Source organism: Bufo bufo, chromosome 3 (assembly GCF_905171765.1).
Source record: "Bufo bufo chromosome 3, aBufBuf1.1, whole genome shotgun sequence".
Lineage (NCBI taxonomy): Eukaryota > Metazoa > Chordata > Amphibia > Anura > Bufonidae > Bufo > Bufo bufo.
The window spans coordinates 647,662,214-647,681,731 of record NC_053391.1 but is presented as its reverse complement, the minus strand read 5'-3'; the positions used below and the strand labels follow the sequence as shown (position 1 = coordinate 647,681,731).

Genomic DNA, 19,518 nt, shown 5'->3' with positions numbered 1-19,518 from the left:
GGAAAGGTTCCAGACAGGAGAGTGCAGCCAATTCGGACACCCTCCGAAGAGAGGTGACGGCTACAAGGAAAATAACCTTGCAGGACAGAAGTCGCAAGGAAACCGTCCGCAGAGGCTCGAAAGGAGAAGCCTGGAGCGCTGAGAGAACCAGGTTCAGGTCCCAGGGCGGTACCGGAGGCCGGTACGGGGGAACCGCGTGAGCCACGCCCTGAAGGAAGGTCTTGACAGGACCAAGGGGGGCCAGTGGGCGCTGAAACAAAATGGACAGCGCAGACACCTGACCCTTCAAAGAACTAAGACCCAGACCTTGGGCAAGTCCGCTCTGCAGGAAGGACAAAACGGTGGGGAGAGAAAAGCGGAGCGGAGGAATCCCCAGATCGGCACAGAACCCCAAATAGGTCCTCCAGGTCCTATAATAGATCCTAGAAGAGGACGGCTTACGGGCGCGGATCATGGTGCGGACGACGTCCGCAGAAAAACCCCTACGTGTCAGGACGGTGGTCTCAACAACCACGCCGTCAAACGTAGGGACCTTAAACGCGGGTGGAAGATCGGTCCCTGAGAGAGAAGATCTTCCCTGGCGGGCAGCGGCCAGGGCGCGTCTGCCAGGAGCAGCATGAGGTCGGCATACCAAGACCGGCGGGGCCAGTCCGGAGCGACCAGAATTACCGAGACGCCTTCCGCCGCGATCTTCCGAAGGACCTTGGGCAGGAGTGGGATGGGAGGGAATATGTATGGACGCGCGAAGCCTCGCCAAGGAAGAACGAGGGCGTCGGCTCCGCAAGCTCCCGGATCCCTGGCCCTGGACAGATAGGCGGGGACCTTGTGATTGAACTTGGAGGCCATGAGGTCCACGTCCGGTATGCCCCAACGAAGGCAAATGGCCTCGAAAACCTCCGGGTGAAGAGACCACTCGCCGGGGTCGACAGTGGTGCGACTGAGGAAGTCCGCCGCCCAATTGTCCACCCCTGGAATAAAAATTGCCGATAGGGCCGGGACGTGGGCTTCCGCCCAACGGAGAATGCTGGAGACCTCCCTCATTGCAGCAGCGCTGCGAGTGCCCCCCTGGTGGTTTATGTACGCCACAGCCGTGGCGTTGTCCGATTGTACACGAACTGGATGACCCTTCAACAGATGAGTCCAGTGTCGTAGAGACAAAAGGGCCGCTCTCAGCTCCAGGACATTGATCGAGAGTTTGGACTCCAACGGAGACCAAATGCCCTGGACGGATCGGGGAGGAAACACGCCTCCCCAGCCCAAGAGACTGGCATCGGTTGTAACCACCAACCAGTTGAGTGGCAGAAAAGACCTGCCCAGAAGAGGGGACTGTAACCACCAGTGGAGAGATGACCTCACCGGAGGCGATAGATGGAAGGGATGATCCAGAGACTGCGGCGATTTGTCCCAGGAGGAGAGGATCGCCCGTTGGAGAGGGCGGGAGTGAAACTGCGCAAACGGGATCGCCTCGAAGCAGGCAACCATCTGCCCCAAGACCCGCATGCAGAAGCGGAAGGACGGTCGACGGTGGAGAAGGAGACCCCGAACCGCCCCACGGAGGATCAGACGTTTTTCCGAGGGAAGACGTACTTCCGCCGCTCCCGTGTCTAAAAGCATTCCCAGGAAGACCAGTTGTCTGGAGGGGGGAAGGGAGGACTTGGGGAAGTTGATGACCCAACCGAACCTCGTCAGAGTCTCTAGAGTGAGATCCACGCTGGCAACCGCTTGAGAAAGGGACGGAGCCTTGATGAGGATATCGTCCAAGTACGGTAGCAGAAAAACACCCCTGGAACGGAGTAAGGCCAAAACCGGGGCCAGGACCTTGGTGAACACCCGGGGGGCTGTTGCCAGCCCAAAGGGAAGGGCGACAAACTGGAAGTGGAGGTCCCCCACGGCGAATCGGAGGAAGCGATGGTGACACCGGGCTACCGGAACATGGAGGTAGGCATCCTGTATATCGATGGAAGACATGAAATCTCCCTGCTCCAGGGAAGCCACCGCGGAACGGAGGGACTCCATCCGAAACCGTCGAAGGAGGAGAAAACGGTTGAGCTTTTTGAGGTCCAAAATGGGCCGCATGGAACCTCCCTTCTTGGGAACTACAAAGAGGTTCGAGTAGAACCCTTGGAACCTTTCCTCTAGAGGAACGGGGGTAATCACCCCCCTGTCCAGTAAGGCTTGAACGGCCGCGAAGAACGCAACCGCGCGTTTCGGGTCCCGTGGCGGGCGGGAGCGAAAGAACCGATCTGGAGGGAAGGATGCAAATTCGATCTTGTATCCGGAGCACACAATTTCGAGGGCCCAGGCGTCGGAGACGTGAGCCAACCAGACGTCCCTGAAAAGGAGGAGCCGGCCCCCCACCCGGGTGGGTGGGGGCGCGCCTTCAGGCAGAGGATTGCTTTGCTGCGGGTGTGCGGGCAGCCTGCGGCTTGCGCCAGGAGGGCTGCGCCCGAAAAAACGGCTTCCTATGTTTGTCCTGGGGAGGAGCCGAAGCGGCAGCTGTGGTGGGAGCCCCAGAGGCCCTGCGGGAGGACCGAAAACGAGACGCACCAGGGCGTCCGCGGGGGGCGCCCCTGGCTTGGGGTTGAGGAAGATGGGTGCTTTTACCACCCGTGGCCTCCGAAATAAGTTCGTCTAGGCGGACCCCGAAAAGGCGGGAACCCGCAAACGGTAGCCCCGCCAAGGAACGTTTGGAGGCAGCGTCCGCTTTCCAAACCTTCAGCCAGAGCTCCCTCCTGACGGAAACTGCCAGGGCGGAGGAGCGTGCAATAAGGGCTCCCGCATCAAGGGAGGCCTCACAAACAAAATTCCCGGCCCGAACAATAAGCTGGGCCAAGGAACGCAGGTCCTGGATAGGGACGTCCGAGTCCAACTCCTGTTCCAGCTGCGCACCCCAAGCAGAAATTGCTTTCCCTGCCCAAGCAGAGGCAAAAACCGGTCTGAGAGCAGAACCGGAGGCAGCAAAAATGCCCTTAGAAAGGGTCTCCATGCGACGGTCCTCCGCTGACTGAAGAGAGGACCCGTCGGGAACAGGGATGGCCGTGTTCTTTGACAGCCGGGCCACAGGGGGGTCCACCTTGGGTGGGGAAGACCATGTGGCCACGACATCTGCTGGAAAAGGATAGCAAATGTCCAGCTTCTTGGGGTTGACAAAACGGGCGTCCGGGCGAGCCCAAGCCTTAGACACCACAGAGGAGAAATCAGAGTGGATTGGAAAGACTTTTGAGACCTGCCTGGGTCTGATAAATGAGACGCTAGCTGCGTCCGAGCTAGGGGGATCATCCTGCACCTTAAAGGTGTCACGAATATCAGAGATGAGTTGACCCATCGCTGAGGCTAGCTTGGACGGCAGGGCCGAGTCCATTTCCAAATCTGAAACCGCCAATTCACCTTCAGAGAGCGAATCCTTTGGAGAGGAGAGGCTCGTCTGGGTGCGCACGCGTGGCGGGGAGAGGGAGGCATCCGAGGAGGAGGCTCGCTCTACTCTAATACGCTTCTGAGAGTGCCTAGCTCGGGAGGGGTCACTAAAAGAGAGTGAACCCGCTGCAGCGGCAGAAGCGGTGGACCCGGAGGGCGCGACAGTAAGAGTGGCGTCCTGCGGGGTAGGCGGCCCGTCTATTAGGCGGCCCACGACATGATTGAGGCTTTCCACGGCCTGGGACAGGGATCTAGCCCAGTCAGGCGGGTCAGAGGCAGCAGGGAGCGACACAGCGGGCGACTGAGGCTGCGGTGGAGCCCGGCATGCAGTACAGTGCGGATCAGACTGCCCCCGGGGAAAGGGTTCCCTACAAGCAGTACAGGCATGGTACCAAGGCTTGGCGGCTGCAGAAGGGTCTGACATGGTGGAACAAAGATGTTGCACTTAAAGTGGGAGACCCCAAGGAAAGAAACGGGGATAACACCCAAGCGACAGTACTGTGGCACGGAGGGGGTTAAAAGTCCTACCAGACCCGGATGATGCAAGCGGCAGCGGTAAGGGGAACAGACTGAGGAGGCTGTGGAGGAGAGGCAGCAGCACCGGCTTCGGATCGCACTGCAGAGAGGATTCCACGCAGCACTGTGCGATGAACCCGGAAGTAGCGGAGCGCATGTAGGAAGCTCCGCCCCCTCTCTGCCGCTCTGAAGCAGAGCCGCGCGCGCGCGGCAAAATGATTTTAACCCCCAAGGATCATGAAGTGCCGGCCTGAAATGGCGCCGTTCACGCCAAGAAAGCGGCCCCCTCCGCGCCTGGATGTGGCAGACGGCTTGCTTTTTTCCCTGCAGCCGTCCCCTGAAGGTAGCGTCCCTGCCAAGGACCTGCCCAGATAAACTCCCCTGCCCGATAACGGTCCCGATATATGCCCGGGGGGGGTGGCGCACGATGTAGCAGTGGCCATGTAGTAACAGTGGCCATGGGAGCCCAGGAGGCCTGTAGCAGCGGTGGGAGGGAGGAAGGGGAGGCTGGAGCAGCCTGTCTCACCATACGCTGTCTTCACCCTCAATCCATCCAGCGGGGTCGCCCCTTCAGCTCCTGGCACCGCAGTGGCAGGAAGCCGGGGGAGGGACTTGGCGTGCGGGCGACCCTGAGCTGGCGGGACGCAGGGGAGCGAGGCTGCCCTGGTCCACCTTGTCTTCTGTGGGGGAGGCGGCAGTGCGGAATTACCGGCACTGGCGCAACTCAACCCCGGGAGAAACAGAGGGGTCTAATGCGCCTCTGTTGTCCCTGTAAGTAGAAAAAAACCGAATTAAAAACAACAAATAACGCAAAAATAAAAAATCATAGGAAAACAACCCTGCATAAGCAGGGGGTGTCTTGCCTCCTTGGACACTAAGCAAAAACTGGCAGTCTCTTCTCCAGGCTGAAGGGTATAGCTGATGGAGGAGGGGCTTACAGCTTTCACTTAGTGTCACGCCTCCTAGGGAGCAGAGCTATACCCATGGTTTCCTGTGTCCCCCAAGGAATATGGGCGAGAAAAACTGTTTTACTTAAAAGTCAATGCTAATGCAAGTTGGTCCCGGTGCTACCAGTCCTGGCGCTATACATAGGCACACGTGTTGCAACAGAACACACCTGATGCCGCTTATCTTTGGGAAACAACAGAATCAGACTGGGTAAGATCCACGATTGCAGATCTTTCTTATGCTGACAAGCGACAGCAGTGAACGTCGGCATTACCCACAAGCCTTAGATTGTCAGTCTATTCTACGTCCCAACATTAAAAGTGATAAAGTAATTTTCTGGGACCCACAACTATCCTCAGAATGAAGTTGCAGCCTTAGGCTAGGCGCACACTTGCGCCTAAATACCGGTATTCTGTTCTGGCATGGTAACAGAATACCGGAATCTCTGGATCCGGTATATGCCAGACACCGCACCTGCCGGATCCCACAATAGGATGCGTCAAGTTCTGGTTTGAGTACCAGCATTTTGCTGAGAGATTGGCAGACAAAATACTTCTGCAAGCGGTGATCTTGAGCCGCAGACAGCTGAAATACCAGGCAGAGCCACTACCAAAGGTATGGAGCTGTGCTTGGGTAACAATGTGCGATGCTCCACAGCATCTATAATCAGCAAACCCCATTAATCTTTAAAGGCGTCCTCTGGGCATTTCAGATAATCCCTAGCTCCGCCGATGCCATTCCTGCTGCACTCTCATAGGCTGCGGCCTCTTCTGTGCGGGTCCCAACTGGATGTGGCTGCTTCTTTTCCTGTTCAGCTGCATGGTAGTAAACGCGGCTGAACAGGGGACAAAAAGCGTCCACATCCGGTCAGGACCCAAGTGGAAGACGCTGCAGCCAGTGCAAGAGCAGCAGGCACGGCGTCATTGGAGAAGCGATAGACAGGTAAGTACTATCTAAAAGGTCTTCTTTCCACAGGTCAGTACCAGATACAGATTATCTGAAATGCCCAGAGGACCCCTTTAAGCCATCCTTATTCTAGTCCTGGAAACCCCCTTTAAAGGGGTTTCATCATCTCATTGATGGCATATTCTAGTGATATGGCAGTGTCTGTCATATAGATACGGGTCCCGCAGTTATATCCAGAATGGGACCCCAAAAGTGAAGGAGAGTGTACCACGCACGTGCAGCATGCTCTGTATTAATTTCTATAGGAGCTACTGTACACAGCACAGCCAGCTATTTTCAGAAGTCCCATAGAAATGAATGGAGAGTGCACTGCTCAGTGCAACCACCGCTCCATTCATCTTTACTGGGACTTAAGGAAATAGCTGAGCCAGAACTTGGCTATTTTGGGAAGTCCCTTAGAAATGAAGGCACGGTGGCTGTGGAGATAGGAGTGGGTCCCAGAGGTGACACAAATCCTAGCAATATGCCACCTATAAGGTGAGACAACCCCTTTAAGCCCTACTGTGCTGCTTCCCATTGCTATCCTGCACAGTGGTGGTCCCGTCCACCGATCATTGGTGATTGGAGCCATCTGACAGTCTCCTGTATAGTGTGGATGAGTGCACCAGTGTACAGGGCATTAAGAGGCTGGAACCATACCAATCCTAATTTACCAAAGTGTGGGTGTATAGCTGTCACTAGAATACAGATGGAACTGCGCAAAGCTCTCAATTATCACATTTATTCTGACACCACAAGACCGAGGGGAGATACGGCATTCAATACGCACCAGTGATCCGTCAGGGCATTATTTATTAATGTCAGAAGAACGAGTACACACTGAAGCTCCTCGTCTTCAAAAAACTCCCCAGCTTTGCCGTAGAGCAGCTCCTTCCTCTGCTGCAGCGCTATGGTGCAGAAGTCAATCGGCCCCAATTCTCCTAAGCAGCTCCCCACGGCTTCTGCAAACAATAACGTGGAAACGGCAGACAGTCACAACTTCATGAATTGTAATGGAGCTTAAGGAGACCTTATGGAATAGTGAAGTGATAGAGACTCAATGATCCATGAAGTCAAAAGTGGTTATTAACAGATGGGGAAGAAACAGTAATGTGAACGGGACCAGCTTATCACACTGTACAATGCACAGAGAATAATTACATTTTGGCTTATAAAACTTTTGGAACTTCAGGGGTCTTCTCTGTATTTTATTTGTGGTATTGGGAGCCTCTACAATATGCAGGCTTAAAGGGAATCTGTCAGCAGATTTGTACCTATGACACCGGCTGACCTGTTACATGTGTGCTCGGCAGCTGAAGACGTCTGTGTTGGTCCCATGATCATATGTGCTCACATTGCTGAGAAAAATTAAGTTTTAATATATGCAAATGAGCCTCTAGGAGCAACGAGGGTGTTGCCATTACACCTAGAGGCTCTGCTTTCTTCAACTGCCGCGCCTGCTCCACTTTGATCAACAGGGCCATGTGATCACAGTTTGCACCGAAATGAAAATTCTGGTCCGAAACCGAAAATTCAGGATGCCCTTGACCGAAAACCGAAACCGAAACTGCCTTTTTGCCCAAATACTTTTAAAATACTTTTTTTTTAATGATTTTATTAATAATTCTTTTTCATGAATGAAATTCATCTGTGGGTGGCGCTGTTATGGAGGGGGGGATATGTGCACTGTTATGGGCATAACCGTGCACAGATCCCTTTCCCCATAACAGTGCACAGATCCCTTTCCCCATAACAGTGCACAGATCCCCCCTCCCCATAGCAGTGCCATAGACCGATCCCCCTACCCATAACAGCCCCGGCCCTGCTGCTCACAGCAGACTAATCACTCACTGCATCTTTATTTTACCTTACAATCGTGACGCTCCAGTAAGAACTCTGCAGGCAGAGCGGAGGGCGGCGTAACGTCACTTACTCACGTGACGCACCTGCTCCGCCCACTTTATGAATGAAGGAGGTGGAGCAGGCGCGTCACGTGAGTAAGTGACGTTATGCCGCCCTCTGCTCTGCCTGCATAGTTGTTACTGGAGCGTCACGATTGTAAGGTAAAATAAAGATGCAGTGACTTAAAGTAAACCGCCCGCCCGGCGCGGGTGACAAATCCCACAAATCCCAAACCCCATATTTTCTGCCGATATGTACCAATATCGGCCGAAATGGATTAGGCCCATTTTCGGCCGCCGGAATTTCGGTGCACCCCTAGATCACACATATCCCTGCCAATCAAAGTTCAGAGGGCATGTCAGTTGCAGAGAGAGCTGAGCCTCTAGGTGTAATGGTAACGCCCCCGTTGCTCCTAGAGGCTCATTTGCATATAGTAAAACATCTTTTAACATATTTCTCAGCAATATGGGCACATATGAACATGGGACCAACACAGATGTCTTCAGCTGCCAAGCGCACATGTAACAGGTCAGCCGGTGTCATAGGTACAAATCTGCTGACAGATGCCCTTTAAGAGGACCTGTCTCCTCTCCTGACATGTCTGTTTAGTAACTACATGCACCCCCAAGATAATAACCATTCTGAAGCATCTATTCCTAGGACTCTGTGTTGTGTCATTCCTCTATTATTCCTTCTACAAGTTATAAATGAATTGGTAGCAGTTTGCAATAAAGGTTCAGATGGGTGTTACCAGTTGGGTATGTCCCTGCACAGTCCGACACTAATTGGATTGAATAATGCCTGACTGTGCAGGGACACGCCCCCATCTGGTAACACCAAGTTGGACCTTCACTGCAAACTGTTAGCAATTGATTCATAACTTCTAGCAGTAATAATAAAGGAATGGCACAACATAGAGTCATAAGAATAGATGTTCCAGAATTGTTATTACATTATTACAAATCTATATATATAAAAAAATAACGTACGTGTGTATGTATGTATGTATGTTATGTTCCGCTAAAACTCAAAAACGCAACCATCCATTTCAACGAAACTTGGTATACACATCCCTTGCTACCTGGAAAGAAATCTTGCGGGTTTTGAGCTCTCTAGGACGTACCGTTTCCGAGATATTCCCAAAAAATTACCTGCGTTAGCCAATACAAGCCTGCCAGCCTTTCACTTAAAGGGAACCTGTCATGTGGATATTTGATTATAATCTAACTAATTACATACAATCATTAACTACTAAAAAGTACCTTAGATTATTCACTTACTGGTGTGACAGATGGTTACCTCATAATATACACACAAAGATGCTGCATGCTAATGAGCTGATTTGAGTCCAGCGTGATGTCATTGAGTCCAGCGTATATTTAATTCAGAGCTATAGCCACTCCCCTGCCCACCTGCTGCTGGTTCATATGGAAACAAACTGTCATTCAGCAGCAGGTGGGCGGGGAGAGTCAGGAGCTCATGAATATTCATGACATCATTATCAGCATGAGCTTTTCAATACAAGATGTTGGCAGATTGACTGGGTCAATTAAAGAAAGTGACCCAGCATTGTGCTAAGAGAATCAGTCACTTATTTATGTTGCCCTTAGTTAGGACACCATAAAACTGGTGACAGGTTCCCTTTAACCCCTTAAGGACTCAGGGCGTACCGGTACGTCCTAACTTTAAATGCAGATTCAGGCGCCGCGGGGGTTAATGGGAACGGGATGCCGGCTGAAATCATTCAGCCGGCATCCTGTCACAACGCCAGGGGAGTTCATGTGACCCCCCCCTATCGGCAATCGCCGCAAACCGCAGGTCAGTTCAGACCTGCGGTTTGCTGCGCTTTTTGCAGTTTCTGATCCCCGCGGTCCCTGACCGCGGGGATCAGAAACTTTAGTGTTCCTCAAACATAGATTTTCCACCCCCCCTGCACCACCCGCCGGCAAAAAATGCAGGGGTGCAGGGGGGGTGGAAAATCTATGTTTGAGGGACACTAAAGTTTCTGATCCCCGCGGTGATCAGAAACTGCAAAAAGCGCAGCAAACCGCAGGTCTCAATTGACCTGCGGTTTGCGGCGATCGCCGATAGGAGGGGGTCACATGACCCCCCCTGGCGTTGTGACAGGATGCTGGCTGAATGATTTCAGCCGGCATCCCGTTCCCATTAACCCCCGCGGCGCCTGAATCTGCATTTAAAGTTAGGACGTACCGGTACGTTGCGGGCAGTGGGGGCGGTGCGGGAGGCGGGTGGTGCGGCAGGCGGGATCGCGATCCCCCGCCCGCCTCCCCTTGAAAATTCGTTGGTGGTTAGTGGGTATACCAGGGTGTCAGCACATTGCTGGCACCCTGGTATAAACGGCTGACATCTGTAATGCGATGTCAGCCGTTTAACCCTTTCCATACAGAGGTCCGTACGGACCGCTGTATGGAAAAAGTTAACAGTAAGAGGGAGCTCCCTCCCTCTCCCATCGGGGGGCTGCAGTGCCTTTGCAGCCCCCCGATGGAGAGGGAGAGAGCCCCCAGACAGCCCCCCGACAACCCCGTCCTTACCCTTCCCCGTCTGCGAAGTTCTGACCAGTACTGAGCAGACGGGGAAGGTTCTCATGGCAACAGAACGCCGTCTCAGGCATCCTGCTGTCCATGGTGCTGAACAGATCTGTGCTAAAGGCAGAGATCTGTTCAGACAAAGTGTAAGTAAAATACAGTACAGTACAATATATATTGTACTGTACTGTATTATACAGACATTAGACCCACTGGATCTTCAAGAACCAAGTGGGTCTGGGTCAAAAAAAAAGTTTAAAAAAGTAAAAAAAAAGTAAAAATAAAAAAACACATTTATCACTAAATAAAAATGAAAAAAAAAAAAAAATTCCCTACACATGTTTCGTATCTCCGCGTCCGTAACGACCTGATCTATAAAACGGTCATGTTACTTTCCCCGCACGGTGAACGCCATAAAAATAAAAACTATGAGAAAATTGAAATTTTGCCCACCTTACTTCCCAAAAAAGGTAATAAAAGTGATCAAAAAAGTCGTATGTACGCCAAAATAGTACCAATCAAACCGTCATCTCATCCCGCAAAAATCATACCCTACCCAAGATAATCGCCCAAAAACTGAAAAAACTATGGCTCTCAGACTATGGAAACACTAAAACATTTTTTTTTTGTTTCAAAAATGAAATCATTGTGTAAAACTTAAATAAATTAAAAAAAGTATACATATTAGGAATCGCCGCGTCCGTATCGACCGGCTCTATAAAAATATCACATGACCTAACCCCTCAGGTGACCACCGTAAAAAAATAAAAACGGTGTAAAAAAAGCCATTTTTTGTCATCTTACGTCACAAAAAGTGTAATAGCAAGCGATCAAAAAGTCATATGCACCCCAAAATAGTGCCAATCAAACCGTCATCTCATCCCGCAAATGAGACCCTACTTAAGATAATCGTCCAAAAACTGAAAAAACTATGGCTCTTAGACTATGGAGACACTAAAACATTTTTTTTGTTTTAAAAATGAAATCATTGTGTAAAACTTACATAAATAAAAAAAATTGTATACATATTAGGTATTGCCGTGTCCGTGACAACCTGCTCTATAAAATTACCACATGATCTAACCTGTCAGATTAATGTTGTAAATAACAAAAAAAAAATGCCAAAAAATATATTTCTTGTTACCTTGCCGCACAAAAAAGTGTAATATAGAGCAACCAAAAATCATATGTACCCTAAACTAGTACCAACAAAACTGCCACCCTATCCCGTAGTTTCTAAAATGGGGTCACTTTTTTGGAGTTTCTACTCTGGGGGTGCATCAGGGGGGCTTCAAATGGGACATGGTGTCAAAAAAAACAGTCCAGCAAAATCTGCCTTCCAAAAACCGTATGGAATTCCTTTCCTTCTGCACCCTGCCGCGTGCCCATACAGCGGTTTACGACCACATATGGGGTGTTTCTGTAAACTACAGAATCAGGGTCATAAATAATGAGTTTTATTTGGCTGTTAACCCTTGCTCTGTAACTGGAAAAAAAATATTAACATGGAAAATCTGCCAAAAAAGTGAAGTTTTGAAATTGTATCTCTATTTTCCATTAAATCTTGTGCAACACCTAAAGGGTTAACAAAGTTTGTAAAATCAGTTTTAAATACCTTGAGGGGTGTGGTTTCTTAGATGGGGTCACTTTTATGGAGTTTCTACTCTAGGGTTGCATCAGGGGGGCTTCAAATGGGACATGGTGTCAAAAAACCAGTCCAGCAAAATCTGGCTTCCAAAAACCATACGGCGCAACTTTCCATCTACGCCCTACTGTGTGCCCGTACAGTGGTTACGGCCACATATGGGGTGTTTCTGTAAACGGCAGAGTCAGGGCAATAAAGATACAGTCTTGTTTGGCTGTTAACCCTTGCTTTGTTAGTGAAAAAAATGGGTTAAAATGGAAAAATAGGCAAAAAAATGAAATTCTCAAATTTCATCTCCATTTGCCAATAACTCTTGTGCAACACCTAAAGGGTTAACGAAGTTTGTAAAATCAGTTTTGAATACCTTGAGGAGTGTAGTTTATAGAATGGGGTCATTTTTGGGCGGTTTCTATTATGTAAGCCTCGCAAAGTGACTTCAGACCTGAACTGGTCCCTAAAAATTGGGTTTTTGTAAATTTCAGAAAAATTTCAAGATTTGCTTCTAAACTGCTAAGCCTTGTAACATCCCCAAAAAATAAAATATCATTCCCAAAATGCTACAAACATGAAGTAGACATATGAGGAATGTAAAGTCATCTCAATTTTTGGGGGTATTACTATGTATTACAGAAGTAGAGAAACTGAAACTTTGAAATTTGCAAATTTTTCAAAATTTTTGGTAAATATGGTATTTTTTTATGCCAAAAAATTAACTTTTTTGACCCAATTTTAGCAGTGTCATGAAGTACAATATGTGACGAAAAAACTATCTCAGAACGGCCTGGGTAAGTCAAAGCGTTTTAAAGTTATCAGCACTGACACTGGTCAGATTTGCAAAAAATGGCCAAGTCCTTAAGGTGAAATAGGGCTGAGTCCTTAAGGGGTTAAAGGGATTCTGTCACCAAGTTTTAGGCTATAGAGATACGGACATGCACGGCTAGATCGCCGCTAGCATGTCCGCAATATACCGGTCCTATAGGGCTGTGTGCTTTTATTTTGTTTAAAAAAGGATTTTAGAGATACGTAAATTAGTCTTGTAAGGTGCCCAAGGGGCTGTACGAACCTTCCGGGTGCCCAGCCACGCCCACCTGTGAAGGAGCCCAGCACCGCCTATGTCCTCCGAATCTCCTTCTTTCGTTACCGATAGATTGGCGTAATCTCACGATGCGCGGTGCCAGCACAGGGAAGAAACACTATACCAGCACTGCGCATGCGTGAGCTAGCGCATCGCGAGATTACGGCAATCTATCGGTGACGAAAGGAGGAGATTTGGAGGACATAGGCGGTGCTGGGCTCCTTCACAGGCGGGCGTGGCTGGGCACCAGGAAGGTTCGTACAGCCCCTTGGGCACCTTATAAGACTAATTTACATATCTGTAAAATCCTTTTTTAAACAAAATAAAAGCACACAGCCCTATAGGACCGGTATATTGCGGACATGCTAGCGGCGATCTAGCCGTGCATGTCCGGATCTCTATAGCCTAAAACTTGGTGACAGAATCCCTTTAAAGTCACTGTTAAAGGGGCGGTCACCGTTAAAGGGGCGGTCATTGTGAAAGTCACTGTTATGTAATATAAAATTGCAATAAATAAATACCCGAGCAACGCCGGGTCCTCAGCTAGTAGTTACTAAAAAGACATGTCAGTAGAAGTGACAGATCTTATTTACCCAGTTCAACACTTTTTGGAAGCAGCACTTCTGCTCCCCTCTACAGCGCTAAGCGTTGGATAGATTTCAGTGAGCTCTCATACAGCTATTTTAACTATTGAAAGGGGTTTTCCTTTAAACAACATTTAGGACTCATCCACTGTATAGGTGATAAACGTTAGATTGCTGGGTGACCACTAATGACTAGTACGGGGGTCACAAATTCTATGTTCCTTCTCATCAGCTTGTCTGCGTCCTACAGTACTGAAGGAGTTAAATAAAGTATGTTTAAGTGAAGGGAATAATGCCTGTACTCCTGGTGTTCTGTGGCAGAGAAGTAGTCACTAATTCAAAACTGGGGTCGAGTAGTTTTCTCACCCGTCCAAGCTCCAAAGTCACCCTTGCAACACAAACTATCACTGTATCTGTTCCCTCCCTAAACTGATCATAGAAATTAGGGCAGGGCAGGAATAAAGAGAACCATACGGTTGAGATCTAGAAGTGCAATTACCGATGAAAATTAAAATTTCCCAGGGAAAGCTTTTGCAATTACTGATGAAAATTAAAATTTCCCTGGGAAAGCTTTAAAGGGAGCCTTTAAAAGTTATCTGTTGTTTCAGGTGACTTTTTAGAATAAGCTGTCGTGTACATAAGAAATAACTCTTTACGGCCATTTGGTATTTTTCACCCCTTTTGCACCTCGTTTGGGCAGGAGACTAGCTGCATCAACCTCTAACATACACAGTAAAGGAGATCCTGTTCCCCTATCTCTCTGTAACACACCCTCAAACTGCAGCAGCGCCTCTGTTTGTCTGTGCCTCTGTCTCCCTCCTGTAGCTCACTCCTCCTATGGGCATGTAACCTGATCCCTCAGTGTACTAATAATACATCTTGTTTTAGAAGATGGATTTTAGCAATGAACTGAGGGAGAATAATCAGTTCACAAGGTAGAGATGGGGAAGAAGTGGCTCATAAGTGAAGAAAGAGGCATTACAAAGTTTCTCTTGTACTAATGAGTTACACAAAGTTTGTTGAATGTACACTGACTATTTAAGCAGTACAGCATAGGTTCTGTTTACATCTGTGTCATGGCTTATATTCACAACGGAAGCCATAACTGTTGCCGAATCTGTCTTACAATGCGTCCAAATGTCACCCATGTGACCCCACTGACTTCTAATTGAGTCCATTGTGCTTCCACCAAGCAATAGCACTACATGTGCTATGAACAGTCTGAAGAGCAGGGTATCTCAGATGCTGGTCTTTTATTTCTTAATTGTTAGGCTGGAAGTAATTTTTATATTATGTCCTTTATGTCAAGATTACCAGAAGACAATGTCATGCATCTTTTACTACTCACCCAGTACATCTTTCCCATTTTCGAGGTCAGCTGCATTCTTGCTCAACTCTAAAAGATTCATCACCAGTTTTGGAATGACATTATTCTGAGGATTTCCTAAGTGGAAAAAATACTCCAGTTACAGTGGGTAACGTTAACTTACTTATAAGGGACTGCATTTCAAACTGTACACAGAATACCTTGGAAGTCACGCACAATATCTTTCATCTCATCCTTGTGCTGTTGTAACTGTTTTCTTAGGTCATTTAGTCCCTCCAGTCGTGTTAAGGGAAGAGAATCACACACACTTACAGACAGAAAATGATTTAGTTCCTGGACAGAAAAAAAATAAATGACCTTAGATACTGAGCCAACAGCAACATTTTCCCACAAAAAATATTCAACAGTTTTCAAACCAGCACGTGGATCAGAATGCTTTTGTAATTGCATGCAATTAAAAATGTAGCATAGCCACTGAGTTATTCAATAAAATGTATCTGTATAGCACCACCTGCTGTTTGTTTTTTTCTTATTTCTTTAACCTGCTCACTGAGACGGTCGCACATGCTCAGTTTCATCCTTCAACTGCCTCCTGAGCTGTGATGGGGAGAGCTGAGACACGCCCCCGTAGCTGCAGCAGAAAAGACACTCCCCTTGAGCTGTCAACTTGATATAAATCCAGCAGAGCAATGAATGGGGAGATCTCTGTATCCATGGGAGGTACAGGGCTGGTTCTAGCTTTTTTAGAAAAACCCCTTCTACCCCCATTACATCAATGTCTATTGATTTTGCTGGATTTAAACTTTTTTAGAAAAAGACTGTCATCTACTATATGATGTCTGATTTTCATTTTTTACATTAGTCATGGGATATCCCCTTTAAGTCTAAAATCTTAACATCTCAAATATCTCAACTCTTAATGCATGGAGAATTCAATATTACATTGAAGGGAATTTCCCAACCGTACAACCTTATCTCAAAAGGAAGCCTTACCTGGAAACCAGATGATTGCCACATATGGGGTCTTCGGCAGTAACAAAAGCAATCAGGCAGCAAGTATGCCTTTTGATTGCTCTGTGATAACATGTACAGAAGTCCATGTTACCATTCCCCTGGGGACATGTACAGTTAGACAGGGAGAGACAAGCTATGTGCAGCCTGTCAGAACATTCCCATTGCCCAATCTCCTCCTTGGCTGGCTCACATCTAGGCTAATTAAATGAGGTGGAATGTTTTCTGCTGGCATATCTCGGGATATGTAACAGCTAGAGAATCATGCCAGGTCTTGATTTAAAGCTTACAATCTCAGATTTAAAACAAGACCAAGACAGAGTTAGAGCACTTAAAAATCGAGTCGGGAATGAAAGCTGCAGATATATGCAGCTTTCACTGAGACTCCTTTCTCAGGCTCTGACTTACAATTTAATGTGGCTATTGCCTTGATCTTGGTCTTGATTTTGAGATTGTTACACAGCCTGAGATCCAGCCATCAGTAGCAAGGACTTTTAAGGTACGTCCTTGGCTACTGAATTGCCACCCTGCAAGTACGTATGAGATATATCCTTGTTAGGGAAAGTGTTGACGTTCTCTATTGCATTGCTAATAATACCTCAATCAGTGAGAAAGTTCCTTTGCTGTATTTGATTTTCTGATGGGTCTGCCGCAGGTTCCTGAACAGAGGGTGGTCAGGGAAGGGGTCCAGAAGTTTAATCATGTGGTAGAGGTTTTCATTATCCTGGCTTTCAATTACCAAAAAGGTCAGCAACTCGCACACCTAAAGGCGAGAGATGAGGAAAAAAAAACATGTTGTTCAGTTACACCTAGAGGCTCTGCTCCCTCTCTGCAACCTCCATGCCCCCTGTGCATTGATTGACAGGGCCAGGCATTATGATGTTTTCCCGGACAGGCATTATGACGTTTTAACTGACTGGCCCTGTCAATCAAAATGGAGAGGGCCAGGCAGTTGCAGAGAGAGAGCAGAGCCTCTAGGAGTAATGAAAATGCCCCCTTTGCTCCTAGAGGCTCATTTGCTCCAAAATTGCTGGTCTTAATACCTCTTGCACTGGCAATGGATGCGCCCAAGTTATGTAGAGGCAAGCTGCATGTCTAAGGCCTCATGCACACGACCGTTTTTTTTTAAGGTCCGCAAAAACAGGGTCCGTAGGTCCGTGATCCGTGACCGTTTTTTCGTCCGTGGGTCTTCCTTGATTTTTGGAGGATCCACGGACATGAAAAATGAAAAAAAAAATCGAAGTCAAGTTTGCCATTGAAATGATAGGAAAAAACGGACACGGATCACGGACACGGACGCGGATGACAATCTTGTGTGCATCCGTGATTTTTCACGGACCCATTGACTTGAATGGGTCCGCGAACCGTTGACCGTGAAAAAAATAGGACAGGTCATATTTTTTTCACGGCCAGGAAACACGGCTCACGGATGCGGCTGCCAAACGGTGCATTTTCCGATTTTTCCACGGACCCATTGAAAGTCAATGGAGCCGCGAAAAAAAACGGAAAACTGACCCACGGACGCGGATGCACACAACGGTCGTGTGCATAAGGCCTAACTGTGACTGTAACCACCAAGATAAGTGCCACTGTCTGCAACCATTATGTTTGCTCCAGCTGAAGAAAGCTCTGATTCTTTGAACTGTTCTGTGTCTGCTTGCATTCCTGCTTCATGAAGTGGGGTACCATGTCAGGACCATGGGCTACACATTAAAAATTGACATGTTTATAACCATACTGGACCTCCACTGATGTTACTGTTAACTCCTTCAGAAATATTAGATATTAAATCGGTTCTCCAGGAATGAAGAAAATAAAATTACTGAGAATACTTAAATATTACTTAACTACAAATATAATCCCAAATACCTTTCATTAGTAATAATGGTTTGTTTTGTCTAGGGAACAATCATTAGGAGAAATAAAATAGCCGCTAACCTGTCCTAATCATACAGAAGGACAAGTCACTTAACAACACTGCGCTAAAGAGCTGCCTCATCCTCCTTTCTTACTTGTCAGGGATTATGATCCTTAATACAGCTGATAAGGATCTTCAGCTGAATCTCTGTAGGAATGGAGTTCATGAGTAGACATGAAGTACAGAGAGGAGGTGGGGATGTGGATAATGAGCAGCAACACTTGTCTGCCGTCTCCTACCAGAGCCCCACATTACCACAGATAGAGTGCTGTCCGTCCTCTCTGTAATTCCTACAGAGATTCAGCTAAAGATCTTATCACCTGAATTCAGGATGAGGCAGCTCTTTAGCTCAGTGTTGTGAAGTAACTCGTCCTCATGTGTGATTAGGACAGGTTCTGTGTGGACTAATAGGACGGCGGACATTTTATTTCTCTTAATGATTGCTCCCTAGACAAAACAAGCCATTAAAACTAATTATAAGTATTTTCATTTTCTTAATTCCCGGAGAACCCCTTTAAACACCTCCATAATTTCACTAACCCTTATACAGGTACAACCCTGCATAAAAATGTGATGTAGTGCAAACACCCCTCTCTGGGGAAGGACTGGATGCTAGATATAACACAATGTGCGGTAAGTACCAATATAATTTATTACATGCATAAAAAAAAAAAAAAATTTTTTTTTTTTTATTAAAACAGAACAAAGTTTACCTGTTCTTGAATTTCAGCCTGACAGTTTGCTAGAGGGATCAGGCTTCCCACAATGACATGTAGGTGGCTTTCCAGTGCGTCCTTGCAGTAAGTGACTGCTGCTGTGCACACCCGATGTAAAAGATCAACACACAGCATCGTACTGCGAGTGCAGACATCATTTGTAGGGGAAACAACTCTAAAACAGGAAAAAATACATTTAACAGGTACTGCAGACCACCTGATAAGTCTGAGGTTGCAGAGTAGTAAAAATGCTGAATTACCACAACACAACCTTTATAATTGTCTGTGAGAAACAAGAAACACTCCTGACATGTCTGTTTTCCTGTGACATACAGTTGTGTTCAAAATAATAGCAGTGTGTTTAAAAAAGTGAATAAAGCTCAAAATCCTTCTAATAGCTTTTATTTCCATACACACAGATGCATTGGGAACACTACACATTCTATTCCAAATCAAAACATGAAGAAAAATAAATCAAATTTGTTCCTCTAAAAAAAATTGAAGAAAAGTGAATATTGGACTGTTAAAAAAAAATAGCAGTGTTTGTATTCTTCTTTACAAACTCAAACATTGACTATATAAACTGAGAAATGTTTGAAGATTTTGCTTTCCTCTGAATCACTTCACTAATATTTAGTTGTATAACCGCTGTTTCTGAGAATCTGTGTTGCTCGGAGTCACCACCTTCTGCCCCTGTGAACAGGTATTCCAGCCCAGGAGGATTGGACTACATCACACAGTTCTTCTCTATTTCTTGGTTTTGCCTCAGAAACTGCATTTGATGTCACCCACAAGTTTTCTATTGTATTAAGATCCGGGGATTGGGCTGACCACTCCATAACGTCAATCTTGTTGGTCTGGAACCAAGATGTTGCACGTTTACTGGTGTGTTTGGGGTCGTTGTCTTGTTGGAACCCATTTCAAGGGCATTTCCTCTTCAGCATAAGGCAGCATGACCTCTTCAAGTATTC

At 47.3% G+C, this 19,518-nt stretch overlaps 1 protein-coding gene across 1 annotated transcript in view; it reads right to left on the bottom strand.

The window, feature by feature from the left end:
- ATM (ATM serine/threonine kinase) overlaps positions 1-19,518 on the bottom strand; it is a 181,343-nt gene that overhangs the window by 81,642 nt on the left and 80,183 nt on the right. The window contains exons 30-34 of the mRNA XM_040426253.1: positions 18,545-18,722; positions 16,512-16,676; positions 15,103-15,235; positions 14,924-15,019; positions 6,614-6,785 (exon numbers count right to left, since the gene is read on the bottom strand). Coding sequence (XP_040282187.1) covers positions 6,614-6,785; positions 14,924-15,019; positions 15,103-15,235; positions 16,512-16,676; positions 18,545-18,722 — 744 coding nt within the window. The remainder of the gene's footprint in view (positions 1-6,613; positions 6,786-14,923; positions 15,020-15,102; positions 15,236-16,511; positions 16,677-18,544; positions 18,723-19,518) is intronic.